At 40.4% G+C, this 23,638-nt stretch overlaps 1 protein-coding gene across 4 annotated transcripts; it reads right to left on the minus strand.

The window, feature by feature from the left end:
• Positions 1–534: 534 nt before the first annotated feature.
• LOC132429948 (glycine N-acyltransferase-like) lies at positions 535–23,295 on the minus strand. Of its 4 annotated transcripts, none has more exons than XM_060018956.1 (6): positions 23,102–23,295; positions 17,361–17,456; positions 13,939–14,046; positions 8,108–8,234; positions 6,072–6,243; positions 535–1,810 (listed from the first exon to the last, which is right to left on the minus strand). In XM_060018956.1, the coding sequence occupies exons 2-6, from the start codon at positions 17,436–17,438 to the stop codon at positions 1,408–1,410; spliced, it is 888 nt and encodes a 295-aa protein (XP_059874939.1). In that variant the 5' UTR covers positions 17,439–17,456; positions 23,102–23,295; the 3' UTR covers positions 535–1,407. The 4 variants fall into 4 exon arrangements, with proteins under 4 accessions (XP_059874939.1, XP_059874940.1, XP_059874941.1 ...); XM_060018957.1 differs by having other exon boundaries at positions 23,030–23,295; XM_060018958.1 differs by lacking the exons at positions 17,361–17,456; positions 23,102–23,295 and adding an exon at positions 16,229–16,575.
• Positions 23,296–23,638: the final 343 nt, after the last annotated feature.

A 23,638-nucleotide genomic window follows, 5' to 3' on the forward strand; every position in this document is an offset into this window, starting at 1 on the left:
TTGGGCAGTAAGTCATTTTCACAATATTGATTCTTCCAATCCAACAACATTGTATATTTCTCCATCTGTTTATGTCATCTTTGATTTCTTTCATCAGTGTTTTATAGTTTTCTGAGTACAAGTCTTTCGCCCCCTTAAGCAGGTTTATTCCTAGATATTTTATCCTTTTTCTTGCAATGGTAAATGGGAGTGATTTCTTAATTTCTCTTTCTGATTTTTTGTTGTTGGTGTGTAGGAATGCCAGAGATTTCTGTGCATTAATTTTGTATCCTGCAACCTTACCAAATTCATTGATTAGTTCTAGTAGTTTTCTGGTGGCATCTTTAGGATTTTCTATGTATAGTATCATGTCACTGGCAAATAGTGCCAGTTTTACTTCTTCATTTCCAATTTTTATTACTTTTATTGCTTTTTCTTCTCTGATTGCCATGGCTAGGACTGATTATCCATTTTAAATATAGCGGTGTGTACATGTCAATCCCAAGCTCCCTAAACATCCCCTCTCCCACTCTTCCCCCTCCCCCACCCCACCCCACCCCAGTAACCATAAATTCCTTCTCTAAATCTGTGAGTCTGTTTCTATTTTGTAAATAAGTTCATTTGTACCATTCTTTTCCCCCTTACCTCTTTGGAGGAGTTCCTCAGAGCTATCTGAGAAACTGTTTCCCAGGCTAGTCCTCAGTAAGCCCCCAGTAAATCTGAAACTCCCAGCTCTCACCTTGTGCAATTTCAGAGGACAGAAACAACGTTAGTATCTCTTTCCTGAAGTAGGAGTTGCAAAAGAAGATATTAATGCCAGTCAGTCTTTTTGTTTTAATTATCTCTGCTGCATTATACACACACACACACACCATCTATATCTATAGATATAGAAATGTGTGGTATGTGTGTATAGTATATTTCATGTGATTATAATACAAGGCTTAAGAAGTGACCTGGGAAAGGAGGATATTCAAAGAGCTACTCAGAAGACATGTGACTCTATAGTCAATTAAAAACAACACATAGAAAGCCAGAGGGAAAAAGTCCTAGAACCCACAAATTATTACAATCCTTCTGGCAAATTGGAAAGGGTCAGTGAGCTAGTAGTTCCAGGAAGAACAATGCAGAAAAGCATGCAACTAAATATAAAGCATGACTAGGATGCTGGAAGTGTAGGAGCTGTACCAGCCAGACAGCTGGGGTGTCTGGCCTGTTTCCTACTGAGGAAATTAAGGGAATCCTGGGAGGTATTTGAGCACAGAGACTGAGGCTATCCTGTTCACTACCCATCACTGCTTCCTCAGAGCTCAGGACCCTTCATTACCATTGATTACATTTTATTCCCTCTCTCCTCTCTCCATCACCCATCAGCTCCTCCAGCCACATGCCCTGTCCATTCAACACTGTCTTGTGTTCAGGTCTGCTTCACAGAGGCACAAAGTTCCACTGGTTCCAGTCACTGGACACAGAGATATTCTGCAGCTTGAAGTTCAGTTTTTGCATGATGTGATTGGCCCTATCTACATGGGAATACATGGGGAAGCCAAGTTTGTCTAGAGCCTGAACCTGGACATAGATGAGGTAGGTGATGAGGCCCTGGGCCCGGTACTCAGGTATGGTGCCTGCCATCCGCAGCTCTCCTGTCTGGTCCATTAGGGCCCAGGATACAGGGGTCCCCTCAGGCCCCAGCAGGCAGAAGGTGGGGAAGGTCCGGATACAGCGCTCAATGAACCGCTGGCTCCTCTCATTGCCACCAAAATGCCAGAATTTATTCACCAAGGCAGCGTGGGTAGGATCCAGGGATGAGAGTTTCAACACCTTTTGATGGCTATTGGGAACAAGGGGAAAGAATAGCTCATAATATTGAAACTGTATACAAGCCTGTTTATCCCTGTCCTTTGAAATAAAAACCTTTTGCTTTAGTCTCCCAGACCTCCCTTCAGTGTCAAAAGGCTAACAGAGTTAATGATTAGAAAATGTGAAGATCTAGAAACAGAAGAGCTGTTGGGCTGAGAAACTGGCAACAATTTAGACTATAAATCTGCCACATGGCAGAATCACTGAACTCACAGTTCTCTGCAAGATATTGATAAGGGCCTGACACACATTTCTAAGTTGTTTTTATAGGAAGCAGATCCCCACCAGATGAAAACTGCTCATCTCAAGAACATAGACCCTAGACTGGTTGAAACCAGGAGGTTGATGATGCTTGAAACTTCACCTTGATGCCAACCAATCCAAGAATTGTGCACAAGCTGACCACAACCCTGCAGCAACCTCCCTCACACTGACTTTAAAACCCCTTCCCTGAAAGCCATTGGGGAGTTCGAGTCCTTTGAGCATGAGCTGCCCATTCTCCTTGCTTGGTACCCTGCAATAAATGCTGTACTTTCCTTCACCACAACCTGGTGTCAGTAGATTGGCTTTACTGCAAGTGGACCCAAGTTTGGCTCGGTAACAATATCACATGTACTGTGGAGTATTTTATTTGTCCCCTGCCCCAATTGTTCTGAGAGGGGAATAGGAGCATATTTAAGCATAAGTGCTCTGTAGCCAGGCTATCTAGATTCATAATCTGACTCCTTGGGTGATTTGGGGCTGATTACTTCATTTCCCACTTCCTCTATTTCTTCATCTAATAAATAAGGATGATAATCACACCTCCTTTATAGAATCATTGTGAGGCTTAAATGAGTCAATGGATGTAGGGGCTTAGAACAAGCACCTGGCAGATAATAAATCCTCTACAGAAATTAGCTACAATTGTTTCATTTGGCCTCCGCTGCAACTTTCCAACCTAGGTAGGGCGGGTGTTCTTATCCTTATTTTACACAGAAGGAAAATGTTGCAGAGATATAAACAAGTGCCCCAAAGCACATGCTAGCAAGCAGTGAAGCCAGAGCTTAAAATGTTGATGTCTGAAGGTCCTTGGCTACCATGTTGAACAAGTGGGGAGGTTGAAGTCCAGAAAGGGGCAGTGACATGAAGGGCAGGCAGCCCCCAAGGCACAGAACACTGAATCTGATGGCATCTGCAGGCTGTAAAGGGGCTTTGGGGGGTGTCCTGGAAAGAGCCCACAAGGTGAAACTAGGAGATCTAGACTCAAGCCCACTATGCCCTTAACCATCCACGGGACCTGAACAAGCTATTTCATCATCTGAGTCTGTTTTCTGTCGGGAAAATGGGGATAATATCTCCCATCCTGTTTATCCTACAGTGCAGACAAGGGGATCCAGAGAGGTTCTTTGATACAAAGTGAATAAAACTCTCCCAGCAGTACAGACGGAAGGCCATGGGACTGGGCATCTTTAGCTCAAATCTCCACCGTCAGTGTTCAGTTCTATTCAGTGTTAGACTGGACATCAATGGGGGAAAATATATTATTTGTTGAAATTCTCTTTATTGGAAAAATTTGTTTGTCAAGTGAATTTACTGAACACATTTATTAAATACCTACTATATACCAGGCACTGTTTTAGCTGTGGAAGATCTATCAGTGAACAAGACAGGGAAGGTACCTGCTCTCTCTCGTGGGTTTGCAACGTTGTTGGGGAGAGTTCAAACATCCAGTAAGTAAGATCGTTAACTAAATTACCTAATTTCAAATAATCATAAGTGCTACAAAGAAAATAAAAGTGGGTCATGTGTGGAAAATAACTGGGAAGTGATTTTAGGTGGAGTGGTCTAGCTGGACTCTCTGGAAGGTGACATTTGAGCAGTTCTGAACAGCAAAAGAAGTCATGTGTGTCAGGATTGGGTGGGGTGGTGGCAGAGGGAAAAGCTGACTCAAAAGGCCTGAGCTTACAAACAACCCAATCAAAAAATGGGCAGAAGACCTAAATAGACATTTCTCCAAAGAAGACATACAGATGGCCAAGAGGCACATGAAAAGCTGCTCAACATCACTAAATATTAGAGAAATGCAAATCAAAACCACAATGAGGTATCACTTCACACCAGTCAGAATGGGCATCATCAGAAAATCTAGAAACAGCAAATGCTGGAGAGGGTGTGGAGAAAAGGGGACCCTCTTGCACTGCTGGTGGGAATGTAAATTGATGCAGCCACTATGGAAAACAGTATGGAGTTTCCTTAAAAAACTAAAAATAAATTTATCATATGACCCAGCAATCCCACTACTGGGCATATACCCAGAGAAAACCATAATTCAAAAAGACACACGCACCCCAATGTTCATTGCAGCACTATTTACAATAGCCAGGTTATGGAAGCAACCTAAATGCCCATCAACAGATGAATGGATAAAGAAGATGTGGTACATATATACAATGGAATATTAATCAGCCATAAAAAGGAACGAAAATGGGTCATTTGTAGAGATGTGGATGGACCTAGAGTCTGTCATATAGAGTAAAGTAAGTCAGAAAGAGAAAAACAAGTATCGTATATTAATGCATATATGTGGAATCTAGAAAAATTGTACAGATGAACCTGTTTGCAAGGCAGAAATAGAGACACAGATGTAGAGAATAAACATATGGACAGCAGTGGGGGAAAGGGGGATGCGGGGTGGGATGAAGTGGGAGATTGGGATTGACATATATACACTAATACATATAAGATAGATAACTAATAAGAACCTGCTGTATAAAAAATAAAATAAAATATAATAAAAAAAAAAAAAAGCCTGAGCTTACAATGATCGATGGCAGGAGGAAGACCAGTGTTGTTGGGGGCAGTAAGCAAGAGAGGAGATGAGGTCTAAAAAGTAGATGGGTGTTGGCTCTTATAGGGTCACGTTGGAGTTCCGAATTATTTCCAAGTGAGATGGGAAGTACTCGAGTCTTTTAAGCAGGGGAAGAACATGGTCTAATGTGCATTTTTTTTTAAAAAAAGATTACTCTGGCTGCTTGGCAGAAAATGGATGGTTAGGAGACCAAAGCAAAAGCTGGAAGAGAAGGTAAGAGGTATAGTGGGTTGAATGGTGTGTCCACTCGAAAGGTGTGCCCACCTGGAACCGGAAAATGTGACCTTATTCAGAAAAAGCATCCTTGCAGGTGTAAGTACATTGAGGATCCCAACATGAAGTCATCCTGGATTATCTAGTGGGCCTTTAATCCAATCAAAAGTGTCCTTATAATAGACAGAAGAAAAGACACAGACACACACAGAGAAGCCCATGTGAAGGCAAATTCAGAAACGAGAGTGATGAAGCTGAGACAGGCTGGGACCTGGGACCCTTTGCTGCAGTGCTACAATGCTTGCACCTGGACAAACTTCTCCTCGGGCAACAAAATACAAAGAAACTAAAAATAACTGTGTGCATGTGCACTTGGGGCAAATTATGGACAAAGGGACAAAAAGACCCAAAACGCCCAATTCCCACTTCTGAAGAGCCAGGAGCAAAAAACAGGGTGTCGGGAGCAAAAGCTGGGTACTGCGCATGCCCCCTGCACACAACACCACCAAAGGGGTGGGCAAAACACCTAAGCCACCCCTCTGGCCCGACCCCTGGACACACCCCTACCCTCACCCCATATAAGGAGCCAGCTCGACCCCCTGCCTCAGCCAGCAGGCAAGCAAGGGAACCTGTGGTTTGTTCTCTCTCCCCACTGCTGCAGCAGGGGCCCCAATAAAGCCTTACCTGAACTTCTTGTCTGGCCTCTAATCAGTTTCTATGGATTGGGGAAGGCCAAGAACCCTGGTTGGTATCAAAGCCACAAGCCAAGGAATGCCTAGAGCCACCAGAATCTGGAAGAGGCAAGGAAGGATTCCCTCCTAGAGGCTTTGAAGGGAACAGAGGCTCGCCAGCCCATGGACTTGGCACTTCTGGCCTCCAGAACTGTGAGAATAAATTTCTGCTGTTTAAAGGCACTCCAGTTCGTTGTGCTTTTCTGCGACTGTCCTAGAATGTGCTGGCTAATTCAGTGGTGACAGATATGAGGCTTCTTCCTTTTTCGTTTTGTTTTGTTTTTGTTTTTTGCCGCACCGCGCAGCCTGCGGCCGGGATCTTAATTAGTTCCCAGACCAGAGGGATTGAACCTCTGCCCTCGGCAGGCAGTGAAAGTGCAGAGTCCTAACCACTGGACCACCAGGGAATTCCCCAGAGCAACTTCTTTCAGACTTACATGGACTTGTATTTATCACCATTGGGTGATACGTTTTTTTCATCCAGCAAGGAAGTAGCCAATTTCTTTGTTGTCTCAGAGACCATGTAGAGAAAGCACTGTGTTCGCTTCACCTTGCCCAATTTAATAGCCGCAAGATGGTTTATCACATCATCCAGGCTGGACTGTGAACCTAGATGGAAGAAATGAATTATATGAGATATCACTGTTCCTTTAAGTGTCAGAAAAAAGCTGTCCAACGGCTGCAAAGTTTGCAGGTTTCGAATTATTAAAACTCGTGTCCCATCATGAAAAGACTTCTATAGGATAATGGCAAATCACTCTCATATTTAAAAATAATTCAAAATTGGGATAATACTACAATTCCTGAATACATCACAGTACAGTTATGACCATCAAAGAAGATGAGGTATAAAGATAATAACCAAAATTGATTGAAAAATTCTATGCACTCAGTGCAGTAGATTGCTGCTACAGTGGTCTGAGTTTGTTCCTCTTCACTATCTTGATTTTTTTCTTCTTAACTGACTATGGGCTTGACCATGAAACTTGCTTTGGCCAATAGAAAAATAGCAAATATGAATCAGTAAAAAGCTTGAAAAGTGACTATGCACGGAGGTTTGCCTTTTCTCTCTGCTCCTGAGAACCTGTGACTTCTATACACTGCCCAAGCCACTTGAGCAGAACAGCCAGTAGCCAGTACAGACAAAGCCAGCATTAACAGCCGAACTTGAGATTATGGCTGACTTAGTCCTACCAGCTCACTGAAAACCCCCAGCTGACTGCAGCTACATGGGTGAATCTAGGAGAGACCAGCAGAAGAATCACCCAGCTGAGCCTAGTCCAAATTGCTGACCCACAAAATCGTGAGCTAATAAATGATTGTGGTTTGCAGTCACTCTCTGGGGATGGTTTGAAAACCTAACTGATAAAATCAGCCATGGTGCTGAGCACTTCTCATTCAAGATCTTATTCAATCTTTAAATGGCTTATGTTTGGGGTACTATTCTAATCCTCATTTTTTTTTTTTTTTTCAGTACGCAGGCCTCTCACTGTTGTGGCCTCTCCCGTTGCGGAGCACAGGCTCTGGATGCGCAGGCTGAGCGGCCATGGCTCACAGGCCCAGCCGCTCCACGGCATGTGGGATCTTCCCGGACTGGGGCACGAACCCGCGTCCCCTGCATCGGCAGACGGACTCTCAACCACTGCGCCACCAGGGAATTCCCAAATACATTCTTAACTACTAAATTCCTCCTTCGTAAATAAGACAATGATAAAACGGAGATGAGACAGAAGGAAAGCTCTGCTCCCATATTCAATCTCCCTAATAGATCCTGGAATAAACCACGAATCCTTAGCTATTAAGAAATTATGTTATTCATGATTTCCTATGTAAACCCCATGTACTGCAGTCTTCAAGTTCTAATTCACTATTGTTGGAGGAGGTCATCAAGAAGACGTGCTACCTGTTGACTCATGAGCTGGACCCAGGCAATTGGAGGTTCCCCACTCCCTCCCCTTCTTGGAAGGTGCTTCCCACTTGCCTTCCCAGCTCCCAGAAGCTGCTCCAAGGACACAGCCTTGAGACTGAAATGTGGTGTTGAGATATCTGGACTGGGTACATGACTGAACCCAGTTAAGGCCACTATATAAACGTTTAAGATTTTGGCAGGTGGGTGAGGTGATATGCTCATCCTGCAGTCTCCTGCAGGAAACAAGCCTGGAAGTTCCCCTGCTTATTAAACTTGCCACCTACCGATCGGAAGTGGTTTGCCCCTTTCTTAGGCCTCTCCTTGCCATACATGTACATGGGGGCTGGTTTCAGATTTCACCTGGGAAGCTCCCAAATAAGTTTGTGAACTAACAACTATGGAGGTAGTGGTGGCAGCTGAGAGAAAGAATGGACAGCAGGCTGAGTGTCTAGGACTTGGAGTAAAGATATAGAGGATGTAGGGCTGTAATTCGAAATGAAAAGTGACACTACAGATACAGACATGGGAGATCTCAGTAGCCAGCACACATCCCAGTTCCCTTACTTTGAATCTGCAAATGTTGCTTCCAGTTGATGACTTCTGGCAAACCAAGGAATTCCTGACATTTCTTAGGGTCCTTGGAGTAGACTTGGTAAGTATTGGTGTAGTGATCAAGGTCATCTGTCATCTCCTGTTTGGGTTGGGAAAAGTAGAATCAACCAAAATGCTTGTATTTAGTGATTGCCATATTCGTTTTCAGGGTTCCATTATCTTAAGACACTTTTAAATACTAAAATATTAGCTTTTTCGTTGTATTGATTTTATTGAAGGATTATTTACATTATGAGATCAAGTCAAGGACTCCCTGATTCAATTAACAATGAAAAATGTCCTGAACAAAACTACTCCTAACTCAGTTATTGCTTTAAATTTTCAAACCAAGCAAAAATGATCCATTTAAAATTATTTCTCTATCCCTCCATAAAACTCATTAAGAAGCTTGAAAAAGGGGCTTCCCTGGTGGCGCAGTGGTTGAGAGTCCGCCTGCCGATGCAGGGGACACGGGTTCGTGCCCCGGTCCGGGAGGATCCTGCGTGCCGTGCAGCGGCTGGGCCCGTAAGCCATGGCCGCTGGGCCTGCGCGTTCGGAGCCTGTGCTCCGCAACGGGAGAGGCCACAACAGTGAGAGGCCCGCGTACCGTAAAATAATAATAATAATAAAAAACTTCCAAGGGGGAAGAAAGTTTATTTAAAGAAATAATGGCTGAGGACTTCCCAAATCTTGAGAGAAATTTGGATACACAAATTTATGAAGCTCGTAGGTCACCAGTCAACTTAAAGAGAACCTCTCTTAGACACATTATAATAAAACTGTCAAAACCCCCCAAAAGGCTATCAGCAGATTTCTCAGAGACCTTGCAAGCCATGAGAAGATGGGGGCAATATATTCAAAGTGCTGAAAGAAATAAACTGCCAACCAAAAATACTTTACCCAGCAAAGTTGTTCTTCAGAAAAGATAGCAAGATATCATTTTTAATATCTTGCTATCACTATTTGTTTGTGATATTTGTTTTTTTATTGGACATCTATTAACAAATTATTGTAGCTATAGATATTTTAATATTTTGTCCTTTAATCTTTATACTTGAGTTAAGTGGCTAAAAACCATATTACTATATGAGAGTATTCTGAATCTGACTATATGCTTACTTTTACCAGTATGCTGTATATTTTCATATGTTTTTGTTACTAATTAGCATCCTTTCCTTTCAGCTTGAAGAACTCCTTTTAGCTTTTCTTTTTTTTTTTTTAAGAAAGAATTGGAACATTTTTTTCAATGTTTCACTAACTTTCACGAACAAACAAAAACTGAGGAAGTTCATCACCAAAAGACCTGCCTTATAAGAAATACTGAAAGGGGAACAGTTCTCAGAGCTTTCTGAGATGCTCTTCCCAGGTTATAATCCTCAAATTTGGCTTGAATAAAATGTTCCGATTCCTTCTGAAAAAAAAAAAAAAAAAGAAATGCCAAAAGGAGTTCTTCACATTGAAAGGAAAGGATGCTAATTAGTAACATAAAAACATATGAAAATATACAGCATACTGGTAAAAGTAAGCATATAGTCAGATTCAGAATATTCTCATATAGTAATGTTATGGTTTTTAGCCACTTAACTGTAGTATAAAGATTAAAGGACAAAATATTAAAATATCTATAGCTACAATAATTTGTTAATGGATATCCAATATAAAAAATATAAATAGTGACATTAAAAAAACATAAAATGGAGAGCAAAAGAGTTTTTGTATGCAATCAAAGTTAAATTGTTATCAGAGTAAAATAGACTCTTATATTTATAATATGTTTTACATAAGCCTCATGGTATCACAAAGCAAAAACCTACAGTAGATTTACAAAAGATAAGAGAAAAGAATCAAAGTTTACCGCCACAGAAAATCATCAGTTCACAAAGGAAAGTTGCAAGAGGAAGAAAGGAACAAGAGGACTACAAAACAGCAGAAAACAATAGGGTGGCATTAATAAGTTCTTACCTGTCAATAAGTACTCTAAGTGTAAATTGATTCAATTCTCCAATCAAAATATATAGAGTAGCTAGATGGATTAAAAAAAAAAAGATCAACTCTGTGTTGCCTACGAGACTTTAAGCTTTAAGGAAACACATAGGCTCAAAGTGAAGGGATGAAAATGGCATACCATACAAATAGAAACCAAAAGACAGCAGGAATAGCTACACTTGTATCAGACAATATAGACTTTAAGCCAAGAATGATAACAAGAGAAAAAAGAAGGCTATTACAGAACTTTTTTTTTTTTTTTCGGTACGCGGGCCTCTCACTGGTGTGGCCTCTCCCGTTGCGGAGCACAGGCTCCAGATGCACAGGCCCAGCGTCCATGGCTCACGGGCCCAGCTGCTCTGTGGCATGTGGGATCTTCCTGGACCGGGGCATGAACCCGTGTCCCCTGCATCGGCAGGCAGACTCTCAACCACTGTGCCACCAGGGAAGCCCTATTATAGAACTTTGATGAAAGAAATTGAAGAAGACATAAACAAATGGAAAGACATACATTTGGATTTATGGTTAATGAATTGGTTAAGGTTTCATGGATTGAAAGAATTAATTTTGTTAAAATAATCATATTACCCAAAGCCATCTGTAGATTCAATGCAACCTCTATCAAAATTCCAATAGCATTTTCACAGAAATAGAAAAAAAATCCTAAAACTTATATGGAACCACAAAAGGTTGACTAGACAAAGCAATCCTGAGAAATAAGAACAAATATGGAGGCTTCATACTTTCTGATTTCAAACTATACTACAAAGCCGTAGAAATCAAAACAGTAAGGTATTGGCATGAAAATAGACACATAGACAAATGGAATGGAATTGAGAGCCCAGAAATAAGGTCTCACATATATTATCAACCAATAGTTGACAAGGGAGCCAAGAACACTCAATCAGAATAGTCTCTTTAATAAATGGTATTGGGAAAGCTTAATAAGCACTTGCAGAAGAACGAATCTTACACCACTCAAAAAGTTAACTCAAAATGGACTGAAGCCTTAAACATAAGTACTGAAACTTTAAAAACCTAGAAGAAAATATAGAGATAAAGCTCCTTTGACATTGGTCTTGGCAACGATGTTTTGGATATGACACCAAAAGCACAAGTAAAGAAGGCAAAAAATCAACAATTGGGACTACATCAAACTAAAAAGCTTCTGCACAGCAAAAGAAAAAATCAACAAAATGAAGAGACACCTATCAAATGGGAGAAAATACTTTCAAATCACATATCAGACAAGGGGTTAGTACCCAAAACATATTTTAAAAACTCATACAATATAATATAAAAAAACCCAAACAATCCCATTAAAAATGGGCAGAGGAATTGACATACAAATGGCCAACAGATACATGAAAAAGTGCTTTACATTACTAATTATCAGGTAAATGCAAATCAAGACCACATACATACCAGAATGGTTATCATCAAAAGGACAAGAGATGGGCTTCCCTGGCGGCGCAGTGGTTAGGGGTCTGCCTGCCGGTGCGGGGGACATGGGTTCGAGCCCTGGTCTGGGAGGATCCCACATGCTGCAGAGCAACTGGGCCCGTGAGTCACAACTACTGAGCCTGCGCGGCTGGAGCCTGTGCTCCGCAACAAGAGAGGCCACGATAGTGAGAGGCCCGCGCACCGCGATGAAGAGTGGCCCCCGCTTGCCGCAACTAGAGAAAGCCCTCGCACGGAAACGAAGACCCAACACAGCCAAAAATAAACATACAAATAAATTAATTAATTTTTTAAAAAACAGAAAGAAAAGGACAAGAGATAACAAGTACTGGGGAAGCTCTGGAGAAAAGGGAGCCCTGTGCACTGTTGGTGGGAATGTAAATTGGTGTAGCCACTATGTAAACAGTATGGAGATTCCTCCAAAAATTGAAAATAGAACTGTCATACGAATCAGGAATCCCATCTGGGTATACAGCCAAAGCAAATGAAAACAGGATCTCAAAGAGATACCTGCACTCCATGTTCATTGCAACATTATTCACAATAGCCAAAATATGGGGGAAAAAATGAATGGATAAAGAAAATGTGGCATATCTTTACAATGGAATTTCAGTCAGCCACAAGAAAGAAGTAACTCCTGCCAGTTGTGCCAACATGGATAGACCTCGTAGGCGTTATGCTAAGTGAAATCAGTCAGACAGAGGAAGACAAATACTGTATGACCTTCTTTATGTGTGGTTACTAGAGGCTGGGGAGGCCTAGGTGGGGGAAACGCGGAGATATCAAAAGGTACAAACTTCTAGTTTGTACCAGATAAACAAATTCTGAGGATCTAATATACAGTATGGGGATTATAGTTAACAAGGCTGTATTATACACAGTTGACCCTTGAACAATGCAGGGGTTATGGACCCCAACGCTCCATGCAATTGAAAATCCGCACATATAGCTTTACAGTCAGCTCTTGTATCTGCTGTTCTGCATCCACAGATTCAACCGTCCTCAGATGGTGTCGTACTGTAGCATGTAATTATTGAAAAGAATCCGCGTATAAGTGGACTCGTGCAGTTCAAGCCCATGTTGTTCAAGGGTCAACTGTACTTGAAAGTCTCTAAGAAAGTAGATCTTGAATGTTTTCACCAAAAAAAAGAAATGGTAATTATGTGACCTGATGGAGTGTTAGCTAAAGCTATGGTGGGAATCGTTTAATGATATATGTGTATCGAATCTGCACATCGTACATTTTATACTTACAAAATCTTCTATGTCAACAATCGCTCGTAAAGCTGGACAAATCTTATTTTTAAGACTGTATTTTTGAAAGTAGCTCAGGTTTCTATCAATAATTAAAAGTCTTCATTTTCAGATTATTTAATTTGGTTATTTTGAATAATATTTCTTACCAATTTCACCTCTATATAAGTTCTATAAAATACATTTACATTAACATTTTAGATTTTTACTTGATATTTTAAAATATCATTATATGTTTTATTTTTGAAATGTCTTAGCTATTCAATTTCACTAATTAAAAAATTATCATACAATATGTAAACGACAATTCCAACTATGTCATTTGCTCCTCAGTTTTCCTTAGTTCACTCTGTTATTTCAGACCTTATGCCTTGCAACTACTATTTCCTCTGCTTTGAGGGCAGTCCTTCCCTGCCACCATGTAAAAAATCTTATTTGCCTTCAACATCCAGTTTTGGTAAAATTTCTACTAAGAAGCATTTCTGATCCTCTCCCTGCAACCTCTACCATATATAGTCTTTTTCCTGCCCTGTTTTATTTGCTTTATTGATGACGGTAGGTTATAACACCCTGCAGCATCTCAATGGGAAGACAGTATCACAATGAGAAGTTTTGAGTTAGCATGAATGAGTTGGTGTGGTTTCAAAACTGGTGTTTTTAAAAGGTAGGAAATATTTTTTCCCCCTTGGGTTAAGGGTTTAAAATGGGTTTCATTTATTACAATGCAGAATTCTAGCCTGGGAAATACTCCTTTGATACCGTTAACAAAAGTGACCATCTACATAATCCTACATTACCACAGCCTCCCACTGGTTGCCTCTATTCCCACAACCTGTTCAAGAAATGACAAAGTGTGTTTGGTCTTAAGCAGCAGCAGGATGCTATCTGTGTTTTGATCCTGCCTGTTTCACACGACGCTGTAATTTACCTGTGTATTTATCTATAATCTCCTCCAGGCTGTGGGCTTTTTGAGGACAAGGACTTGTTAACCAACACCTCGATTCATTTCTATAATCCCAGGGTCTACCACATTGCCAGGTGCATGGTAAGCACATAGCAAATACGAACATACATGCATATTCATTCCACATCTGGCACCTTACCTGCTCCTGAGGGCGGATAACCACTGTATTAAAATCAGGCCACCTGTCCACCAGGGCCTGTAGCTTGAAAGGGTTTCCCTGGTTCATGTGGAAGGTGGTCCCATAAACCTGCAGTATCCGGACAAAGTGAGAGGGTCAGCTTATTAGGAAGAGATGGCAAAGTGCCTTGTTTCATCAGGACAAGGTTTATTTCTATGAAATAATGAAATTTTTTGATTGGAAGGCACCTAATGAGAATTTCTGCAGACCGTTTTTTAGGTTCTAATTTTTGCCCCAATAAATATATCTTTAAAAAATATTCATATAGGGCTTCCCTGGTGGCGCAGTGGTTGGGAGTCCGCCTGCCGATGCAGGGGACACGGGTTCGTGCCCCGGTCCAGGAAGATCCCACATGCAGCGGAGCAGCTGGGCCCGTGAGCCATGGCCGCTGAGCCTGCGCGTCCGGAGCCTGTGCTCCGCAACGGGAGAGGCCACAACAGTGAGAGGCCCATGTACCGCAAAAAGAAAAAAAAGAAAAAATATATATATATTCATATAGAAAATATTCAGACCAATGAAATTTATGAATAAAAGTTATGAACTCTCCCATTGTAGAATTTAATAAAATCTTTAATAAATTTCCTTCTATTCATGTACACACGCAACAAACTTCACAAAAAATGAAAAATATCAGATACACTCCACTCCAGGTGTTTCCAACTTTTCAGTGTAAACAATGACCCTTCAAAGAATATCTTTTTGTAGAAATCTTTGCATATGTACCTGATATTTGCTTAGGGAAGGTTTTTAGAAGGGAGATTGCTGGGCCTAAAGTTATCTACATGTTTAAGGCTTTTTAACATATATTTTTAAATTATCCTCTGGTAAAGGTAAATATTTCCTACCAATAAGTGGAGGCTATAGTAATTAAAGGTCAGGGACAATTGTCTCTTTGGTCCTTTTATAGCAAATAAAAATAAAGCCAGATAGTCTACCCGTAGAAGAATGCTTACCTTTCTCTTCCCCAGAGTAAAAGGATGGTTTACAAATGGTTAAGATTGAGCAAAGTGAATAGATTCAACTCACCCCAAATTATGCCAGGCCTTTCAAAGCATTAGCCTCACCTAAGATGCATCCACAATTCACCCCACTGTAAATTTATGGTCTGATCTGTAATAACAGTGGCTAATAGTTGCATGTCTTCTCCGTGTGCAAGGCACAGTTCCACCTGTTCAACATAAAGTCTTCTCATCCTGACAATAACCCCAAGAGGTTAGAGCTCTCATTACTCCCTTCTTTTTATTTTGGATGCGTGGCTTGTGGGATCTTAGTTCCCCTACCAGGGATCGAACCCAGGCCCTGGGCAGTGAAAGCACCAAGTCCTAACCGTGGGTCACCAGGGAAGTCCCTCATTACTCCCTTTTTGTATGAGAAAACGAAAGCATGTAAAAGTTAAGTGATGTGGTGTCGACATACAGCTTGACGGTGGAAGAGGCAGGCACAGACCCAGGCAGGCTGGACGCTGAGTCTGCCCTTTTAGCCACAGAACCAATGCGATGTCACTGTCATCAACCTAACTCCCATGGTAGGATTAGGGTGCATGTTCTTGACAAAACTAATAATAGAAATTGAAATATGTAACTTTATCGACCAATGTCCAAGGCGTTATGCCCAGTGGATGAGCATAATGGTTAGTACTTGGCTTCAAGGGTTAACCTGCCTGGAATAAAACCCTGGCTACTTACTGTGTGAACTTGGTAAAGTGCAGAGACCTAGTGTCTCTGTGCCGGTAGAATACCACAACCAGGGTTTTGACATTGATACGGTCAAGATGTGGAACAGTTTCATCACCACGAGCATCACTCGTATTGCTCTTCAGAGTCACACCCATTACCCTCCACTGCTCACGTCCTCCTTCACCTCCAGCAACCATCAATCTCTTCTCCATTTCTATAATTTTGTTATTTCAAGAATTTTATATTAATGGACTCATGTAGCATGTCATCCCTTGGGATTGGCTTTTTGTTTACTCAGCATAATTTTCTGGAGCATCGTCCAGATTGTGGCAGGTATCAATAGGTCGTTTCTTCTTTGTCGTTTAGTAGCATTCCACAGTATGGATGTACCGCCGTTCATTTAGCCATTCGCCTATGGAAGGACATCTGAGTTGTTTTGACTATTATGGATAAGGTTGTTATAGACATTCATGTGCATAGTTTTGTGTGAAAATAAACTTGTATTTGTCTGGGGCAAATGTGCAGGACTGTAATTGCTGGTTGTGTGCTGGTTGCAAGATTAGTTAGAAACTTACAAATTGCTTTTCAAGCGTGGCTGTACCGTCTCACATTCCCACCAACAATACAGGAGAGATCCAGTTTCTCCTCATTCTTAACAGCATCTGAAGTGGAGGACCTATTTCGCTCAAAGCATACAGGTAGGCTCAGGTGAGTTGAAATTGGGTACATGGATTATATTTCTGGCCTCAACAGTAACCAGTTGGGCAAGTTATTTAAGTTTCCTTCGTCAGATGCATCATCTACAACATAGGGAGAAGAGTGACACCCTCCTCATATGGGAGTTTTGAAGTTTATATGAGTTCACAGATAAAGCCCAGTGGCTGGGATGAGGTAAGGGCTATAAGTGCTTTTTATTGCCACTAATGAACTGCACTGGCGTTGTTCTGACCTCGAGGTCCCCATTGGTGCTGGTGCTGGGCCGTGGTTGCATGTGACTTAAGATTCTATCTTTAGGTGTAAAAGGAGCTTTTAAAAAGCCGTTTAGGGACTTCCCTGGCGGCCCAGTGGTTAGGACTCCACGCTTTCACTGCCAAGGGCTTGGGTTCAATCCTGGGTCGGGGAACTAAGATTCCACAAGATGCATGGCCAAAAAATAAAAAATGAAAGAAAAGCATTTTACTCATTTCATCAATCCTCTGAATGTTAAAAATGAAAATATAAATAAAATGTGCATAAATCCAGCCACTTTGTAACAAATATTGCTGCAATAAAAAAATGAATAGTATATAATAATTTCTAGGTCTCCTCCATGGACAGTGCATAATCTTTTGGATTTCAAAGAAATAGGAGTTGACCTATTAAATGTTCCAAGAAGGTACATGGTGGTTAACCTTGCCTTGGGCACAAATGTTTAAAAATTAGTATGTACTTAGATCAACCTTTTAAAGAGAAATCAAGGAAATGTTTCTGAGTCTGCAGAGAGCATTTTTTTTTTTTTGCCACTTAAAAGTATCAGACAAGTCATATTACTGAGACCTGTTTCCTCTTCTGGGACAATAGACCTCCCTTGCCAAGAGGTGCTATGTGAGATGCAGCATGAGTGAGTTCCTGCCACAGAATGGGTGCTCAGTAAAAGCTCATTCGTTTTCTCACCTCTATTACAAGAAGATGCAACCATTTGGTTCCCTAAGAATGTCCCATGCTCACCTTTAAGGACTCAGGGAGGCTCTTCCTTAAGTATTTTTCTAGCATCTGCAGCATCTGTGGACCCTGTAAGTGGAGCATCTTCGCAGGTACCTTAGCCTAGAGAGAAGACCAAGAAACAGCCAGGAATGAGAAGATACTGAACCAATAGAAATAGACTGGCACACATTTACCTGAACCTTAGAAGATAACAGGTGAGATAAATTTGCCTAGAAAACTGCTTTGGGAGAGGGGGAGAAAGTATAGTCACCATAGATTTCTAGCCTTACTATGAAGGACAGGAGTTTAGAAGGGCATCATAAAAGTCCTGAAAGGGCCACCTCATAGAAGACACAAAGAAACAAGCACTGAAGATTCTATCCTAATACCTACGTCCAAGCCCTCCTTCAGTGCCTTTTATTGGTGTCACTGTCATGAAAGTCCTCACCAACTCCAAGGAAGGATGAGACGGGCAGAAAGCACAGCGTTCTCTTTCTGATAATTTTCACTTCATTTTCTTATACCACCCTGAATTTTAGTCATTAAAGACACATATATTTTAACAAACATATTCTTTTTTTAAATTGAAGTATAGTTGATTTACAATGCTGTGTTAATTTCTGCTGTACAGCAAAGTGATTCAGATATATATATATATATATATATATATACATTTAAAAATATTCTTTTCCATTGTGGTTTATCATAGGATATTGAATATAGTTCCCTGTGCTATACAGTAGGACCTTGTTGTTTATCCATTCTGTATATAATAGTTTACATCTGCTAACCCCAACCTCCCACTCCATGCCTCCCTTTGCCCTGTCCCCCTTGGCAACCACAAGTCTGTTCTCTATGTCTGTGAGTCTGTTTCTGTTTCATAAATAGGTTCATTTGTGTCATATTTTAGATTCCACATAGAAGTGATATCATATGGTATTTGTCTTTCTCTTTCTGACTTACTTCACTTAGTATAATAATCTCTATTTACACCTATGTTGCTGCGAATGGCATTATTTCATTCTTTTTTATGGCTGAGTAATATTCCATTGTATATATACCACATCTTCTTTATCCATTCATCTGTTGATGGACATTTAGGTTGCTTCCATGTCTTGGCTATTGTGAATAGTGCTGCTATGAACATAGGGGTGCCTGTATCTTTTTGAATTAGAGTTTTCTCTGGATATATGCCCAGGAGTGGGATTGTTGGATCATATGGTAATTCTATTTTTAGTTTTCTAAGGAACCTCCATACTGTTTTCCATAGTGGCTGTACCAACTTACATTCCCACCAACAGTGTACAAGGGTTGCCTTTTCTCCACATTCGCTCCAACATTTGTTATTTGTAATGTTTTTAATGGTGGCCATTCTGACTGGTGTGAGGTGATATCTCATTGTAGTTTTGATTTACATTTCTCTGATGATTAGTGATGTTGAGCATCTTTTCATGTGCCTATCGTCCATTTGTATTTCTTCTTTGGAGAATTGTCTATTTAGGTTTTCTGCCCATTTTTCGATTGGGTTTTTTTTTGGTTGTTGTTGTTATAGAGTTGTATGAGCTGTTTGTATATTTTGGAAATTAAACCCCGTCGGTCACATCGAACAAACACATTCTTTAAATATGCAAGTGCATCTTTGTCCATGATTATCCCAATGTCACCATTAACAAGCTATGTAATCTTCAAAAAGTTACTTGACTTCCTTGTTCCTTGGTTTCCTCATTAATAAATCCTCTGGAAAGAGATCCTATCTTAGAAAATTGCTATGAGAATTAAATGAATTAATACATATTAAGTGCATAGAAAAATTTCCAGCATATATTAACTCAAAATGTTATTATTTTTATTATTGTTATTATTAATATTGTCCCTGGCCGTTAACTACACAGTAATTCAAATCAGTCCATTGGGTTGTTCTTCTGTATTGAAGGAATGGGATGTAACTTAAACACAGACCACGATATGAACATCTTCAGTTAGAATAGTGCCCTGGGAAGAATCATAGACGTGAGGATTAAATGAAGTAATCCACGCACTGGCACCAAATGAATGAAAAAGTGCATGTAAAACTCTTAGCAGAGTGCCTAGCAGAGAATAATATTAATACGTCATTATTATTATCATTCCCTGAAGGAAGCAGGAAAAATGTAGATTGATGTACTTAGTCCTTTTGTGCTGAGGCACTTTACCTTTCCAGATCTCTGTCCAGCATGTTCTTGGCTTTCTTCTTTTTAGGAACATATGCCCTTTGGCATGGTCAGTTAAGATACAGACTTGTAGAGATGGAACCAGTGTTGCTTACTTTCAATGGGAAAATGCTTATGGTTCCAAAGATCTCATTTACCTTTTGGAACCTGCTGTGTGAACAGATTTGAGATTGCTTGAATGAGTGAATATTCTTGACTTTTCCATGTGTATATCCTGTCCCACACTCCCAGGTGCTCTCCAGTTCTTTGGGGACCAACAGGCCATTTTGTTCCCTATGTTCACTTATTGGTTTGACGAGAGGAGAGTCTTTGACAGCATTACTATAGCTGTGGTTATATCTTTTAAAAATACATTTATTGTTGAATAATTTAAATGGGCATAATTAAAAGTATATGTAGGGTACAATTCTATGGGTTTGACACATGTGTATGCCTATGAAACCATCACCACCTTTCATCCCCTGTGTTTCTTGATTTCTCTTTGTAGTCACTTGCTCCCCACTGCTAGCCTACTCAGGAACTGATCACTATGGATTAGTTTGCCTTATATTGAATATAATGTAATCATACTATGTACTTTTCATGTGGTATAATGATGTTAAGATTAAAACAATTTGATCACGTAACAGTTGTTTGTTAATTTTTATTTCTGAGTATTATTTCATTGTAGAAATATACTACAATTTATTTATCCATCCATCTGTTGATAGGTGTTTGGGTTGTTTCTTTTCTTTCCTTTTTTTTTTTTTTTTTGCGGTATGCGGGCCTCTCACTGTTGTGGCCTCTCCCGTTGCGGAGCACAGGCTCTGGACACACAGGCTCAGCGGCCATGGCTCACGGGCCCAGCCGCCTCGCAGCATGTGGGATCCTCCCGGACCGGGGCACGAACCCGTGTCCCCTGCATTGACAGGCGGACTCTCAACCACTGCGCCACCAGGGAAGCCCTCTTTTCTTTCCTTTTTTTGGATATAATAAGTAGAACTACAATGGATATTCATGTAAAATCTTTGTAGTGGTTATATGTTTTCACTTATCTCAGGTAGAAACCTAGGAGTGGAATAGCTGGATTGAATGGAAAGTATATGTTTAACGATATAAGAAACGGCTAAACAGTGTTTTCTAAGTAGTTGTTTCATTTTACATTCCTACCAGCAAATCATGAGAGTTCCAATTACTCCACACTTCAACAATGCTTTGGACTGTTGGTCTTTTTATCTTTTAATTTATTATTATTTTTTAAAAGTTTATTTTATATTGGAATGTATTTGACTTACAGTGTTGTGTTGCTTTCAGGTGTACAGCAAACTGACTCAGTTATACATATATTTATTCTTATTCAGATTCTTTTCCCATATAAATTATTACAGAATATTGAGTAGAGTTCCCTATGCTGTACAGTAGGTCCTTGTTGATTATCTGTTTTATACGTAGTAGTGTGTATCTGCTAATCCCAAACTTCTAATTTATCCCTCCGCCCACACCTTTCCCCTTGGGTAACCATAAATTTGTTTTCTAAGTCTGTGAATCTGTTTCTGTTTTGTAAATAAGTTCTTTTGTATCATTTTCGGACTGCTGGTCTCTTAAATTTTAGCTAAACTATGGATGTGAAGAGTTATCTCATTGTGGTTTTAATTTACCTTTTCATGATGACACTTTACTGGTAATTCATGTTCTTTTAAAAAACTTCTTGATCAGTTTAGAGCAGGGTTCCTTACATTTAGCACTACTTCTATTTCAGTCCAGACAGTTCTTCGCTGTGGGAAGCAATTCTGTGTACTGTAGAACATACAGTAATGTCCCTGGCCTCTACCCGCTAGCCATCAGTAGTAACACCTCCACTCTCAATTGTGAAAAACAAAAATGTCTCCAGACATTGGCTCCATCTCCTTGAGAGCCTCAGGATAGTGGAAGTCTAACGTTCCGAGAGGCAAATGTGACCTTTTATCCAGAAGCATCTTGTAAGAGGTAAAATGAAGCAGAAGAGGCAAAATGAGCTTGATGCCAAATTTCTGGGGTTGTAACATTGTTATAATACCTGCAAATCACATAATGTGAGACTGCTCTGCATATAGGCATGCACACATACACACAGTGGAAAGTACCACCACCGCCACCAACAAACATATTGTCCAGTTAATAGGGTAGACTGAAACCTGAAGAGGCTCTAGAACACTGTACAGTCAGGGTGAGCTTTTAGCTTTGGCAAAGGGCAAAGTCCACAGTTCAGACCCAGCCTTTGCCTTATTGGAAATGTTTGTAAAATGTTGAACAATTCAAACAGAGAAAACGAGTTCTAAAGAATAGTTTTATAAAACAACATTAACAAATAGGAACAAACAAGACACAATCTTGATGTCTAGCACTAGGATAAGATTACATAAATTATGATCTCTTAGTATGCTGCAACTCTAGGAACCATTAACATAGTAACTATGACACACACACACACATATACACAGGAGAATACTAAAATAAAAGGAGAAAATGTAGAACATAAAACAGTACGTAATTCCTGATTATAATACGTAAATCTTTGCTTACACATATTCTATATGCAACATATACGAGAATTTTAAGGATGTAGAAAGATAAATTTAGAAGGGAAAACAAAATATTGAAAGACATTTTATGGGGGCTTCCCTGGTGGTGCACTGGTTAAGAATCCACCTGCCAATGCAGGGGACATGGGTTCGAGCCCTGGTCCAGTAAGATCCCACATGCCGCAAAGCAACTAAGCCCGTGAGCCACAACTACTGAGCCTGCGCTCTGGAGCCCGCAAGCCACAACTACTGACGCCTGTGAGCCTAGAGCCCGTGCTCCGCAACAAGAGAAGCCACCGCAATAAGAAGCTCGGGCACTGCAACGGAGAATAGCCCCTGCTGGCCACAGCTAGAGAAAGCCTGCGCGCAGCAACGAAGACCCAACAGAGCCAAAAATAAATTTAAAAATAAAAAGACATTTTATGGCTGTAGCATTATTGATAAAGTCTTTTAAAGTAACTTTCTTCTTCACATGATTTGAATTAACTGTAAATCTGGCCTGCATTCTAGTCCACATTCCTCTGCATATTTCCTCTTTGACTTTGAACAGACGACTTCACTTTCCTGGTTAACCTTTATCTAAAGAAAAAGCTACCTCCTTTAGAAAGTTTCCTAAAGGACTAAATAGAACGATGTTTGCTTAGTATCTCGGCACATTAGGTGCTAGATAAATGTTACTTGGATCAGGATCCTTCCTTGCAAATGTTATTACTTTTCCACTCACCCACCAGCTTCCCAAATCCCTCCATATCATTTATCTGCTTAGAACGAAACCTGGTTTAATCCTTCCAAGAATTTTTTCCACAGTACACCTGCTGTATACAGAGTACCTGCAATGCGTTATTTCTCAAATTGAATAGACTCCCTTTTCTTCAACCTAAGTGTCAATAAGTAAGCTCGGCCCTTCATTTGGAAACCAGCAAGAGCATTTGATTTTTCCCACCTTGTCGTGAGAGGAAAATGAGGAGGCAGGTGTCACAAAGCAGCGATTCTCTCCAATGAGATGAGTCCTCACCTTGTCTCCACGAAGAAAGGTCCCCAGGAACAAATGAGAAGCAGCAGACTTTTCCAGAATATGAACTTCCCTTTACCCTGGCGAGTACAGCCAGGAACTGCAAAGTGTGTTTAGGTAATTTTTCTACAGAAATAGCTAAATTGAAGCTGTTGAAGTAGACCTTGTCTATTTAAAAGCAGCGAGGAGAAGCTTCAACTATTAGCTGGTGTGGAGTCCAGTGGCACCTGGTCCCTCCCTCTGGATCACATGTTCTGCTGCCTCTGCAAATTTGGGAGTCTGATTGTAACTAAGGGTTTGTATTCTTATCCTACCATTTACCAGCTGTGTGTCTTTGATCAAGTCATCTAATCTCTCTGTGCCTCTGTTTCCTCATCTATAGGTGAGGTAAATAATACTACCTACCCTCACTAGGTTGTGGGGTTTTTTTTCCAATTTTCTTATAAATTTTATTTTGTTATTTATTTATTTACTTTATTTTTTATTGGAGTATAGTTGATTTACAATGTTGTGTTAGTTTCAGGTGTACAGCAAAGTGAA

The sequence above is a fragment of the Delphinus delphis genome, chromosome 8 (genome assembly GCF_949987515.2).
Source record: "Delphinus delphis chromosome 8, mDelDel1.2, whole genome shotgun sequence".
Taxonomy (NCBI): Eukaryota; Metazoa; Chordata; class Mammalia; order Artiodactyla; family Delphinidae; genus Delphinus; species Delphinus delphis.

Excerpts from the sequence above, each read along its gene's own strand:
- LOC132429948 (XM_060018956.1), bottom strand. The coding sequence starts at position 17,438 with ATGCTCCACTTACAGGGTCCACAGATGCTGCAGATGCTAGAAAAATAC. Across the intron at positions 14,047-17,360 it reads GCCTCCCTGAGTCCTTAAAG|GTTTATGGGACCACCTTCCA; the intron begins GTGAGCATGGGA and ends CGGATACTGCAG. Across the intron at positions 6,244-8,107 it reads GCAACATTTGCAGATTCAAA|GTTCACAGTCCAGCCTGGAT; the intron begins GTAAGGGAACTG and ends TCTTCCATCTAG.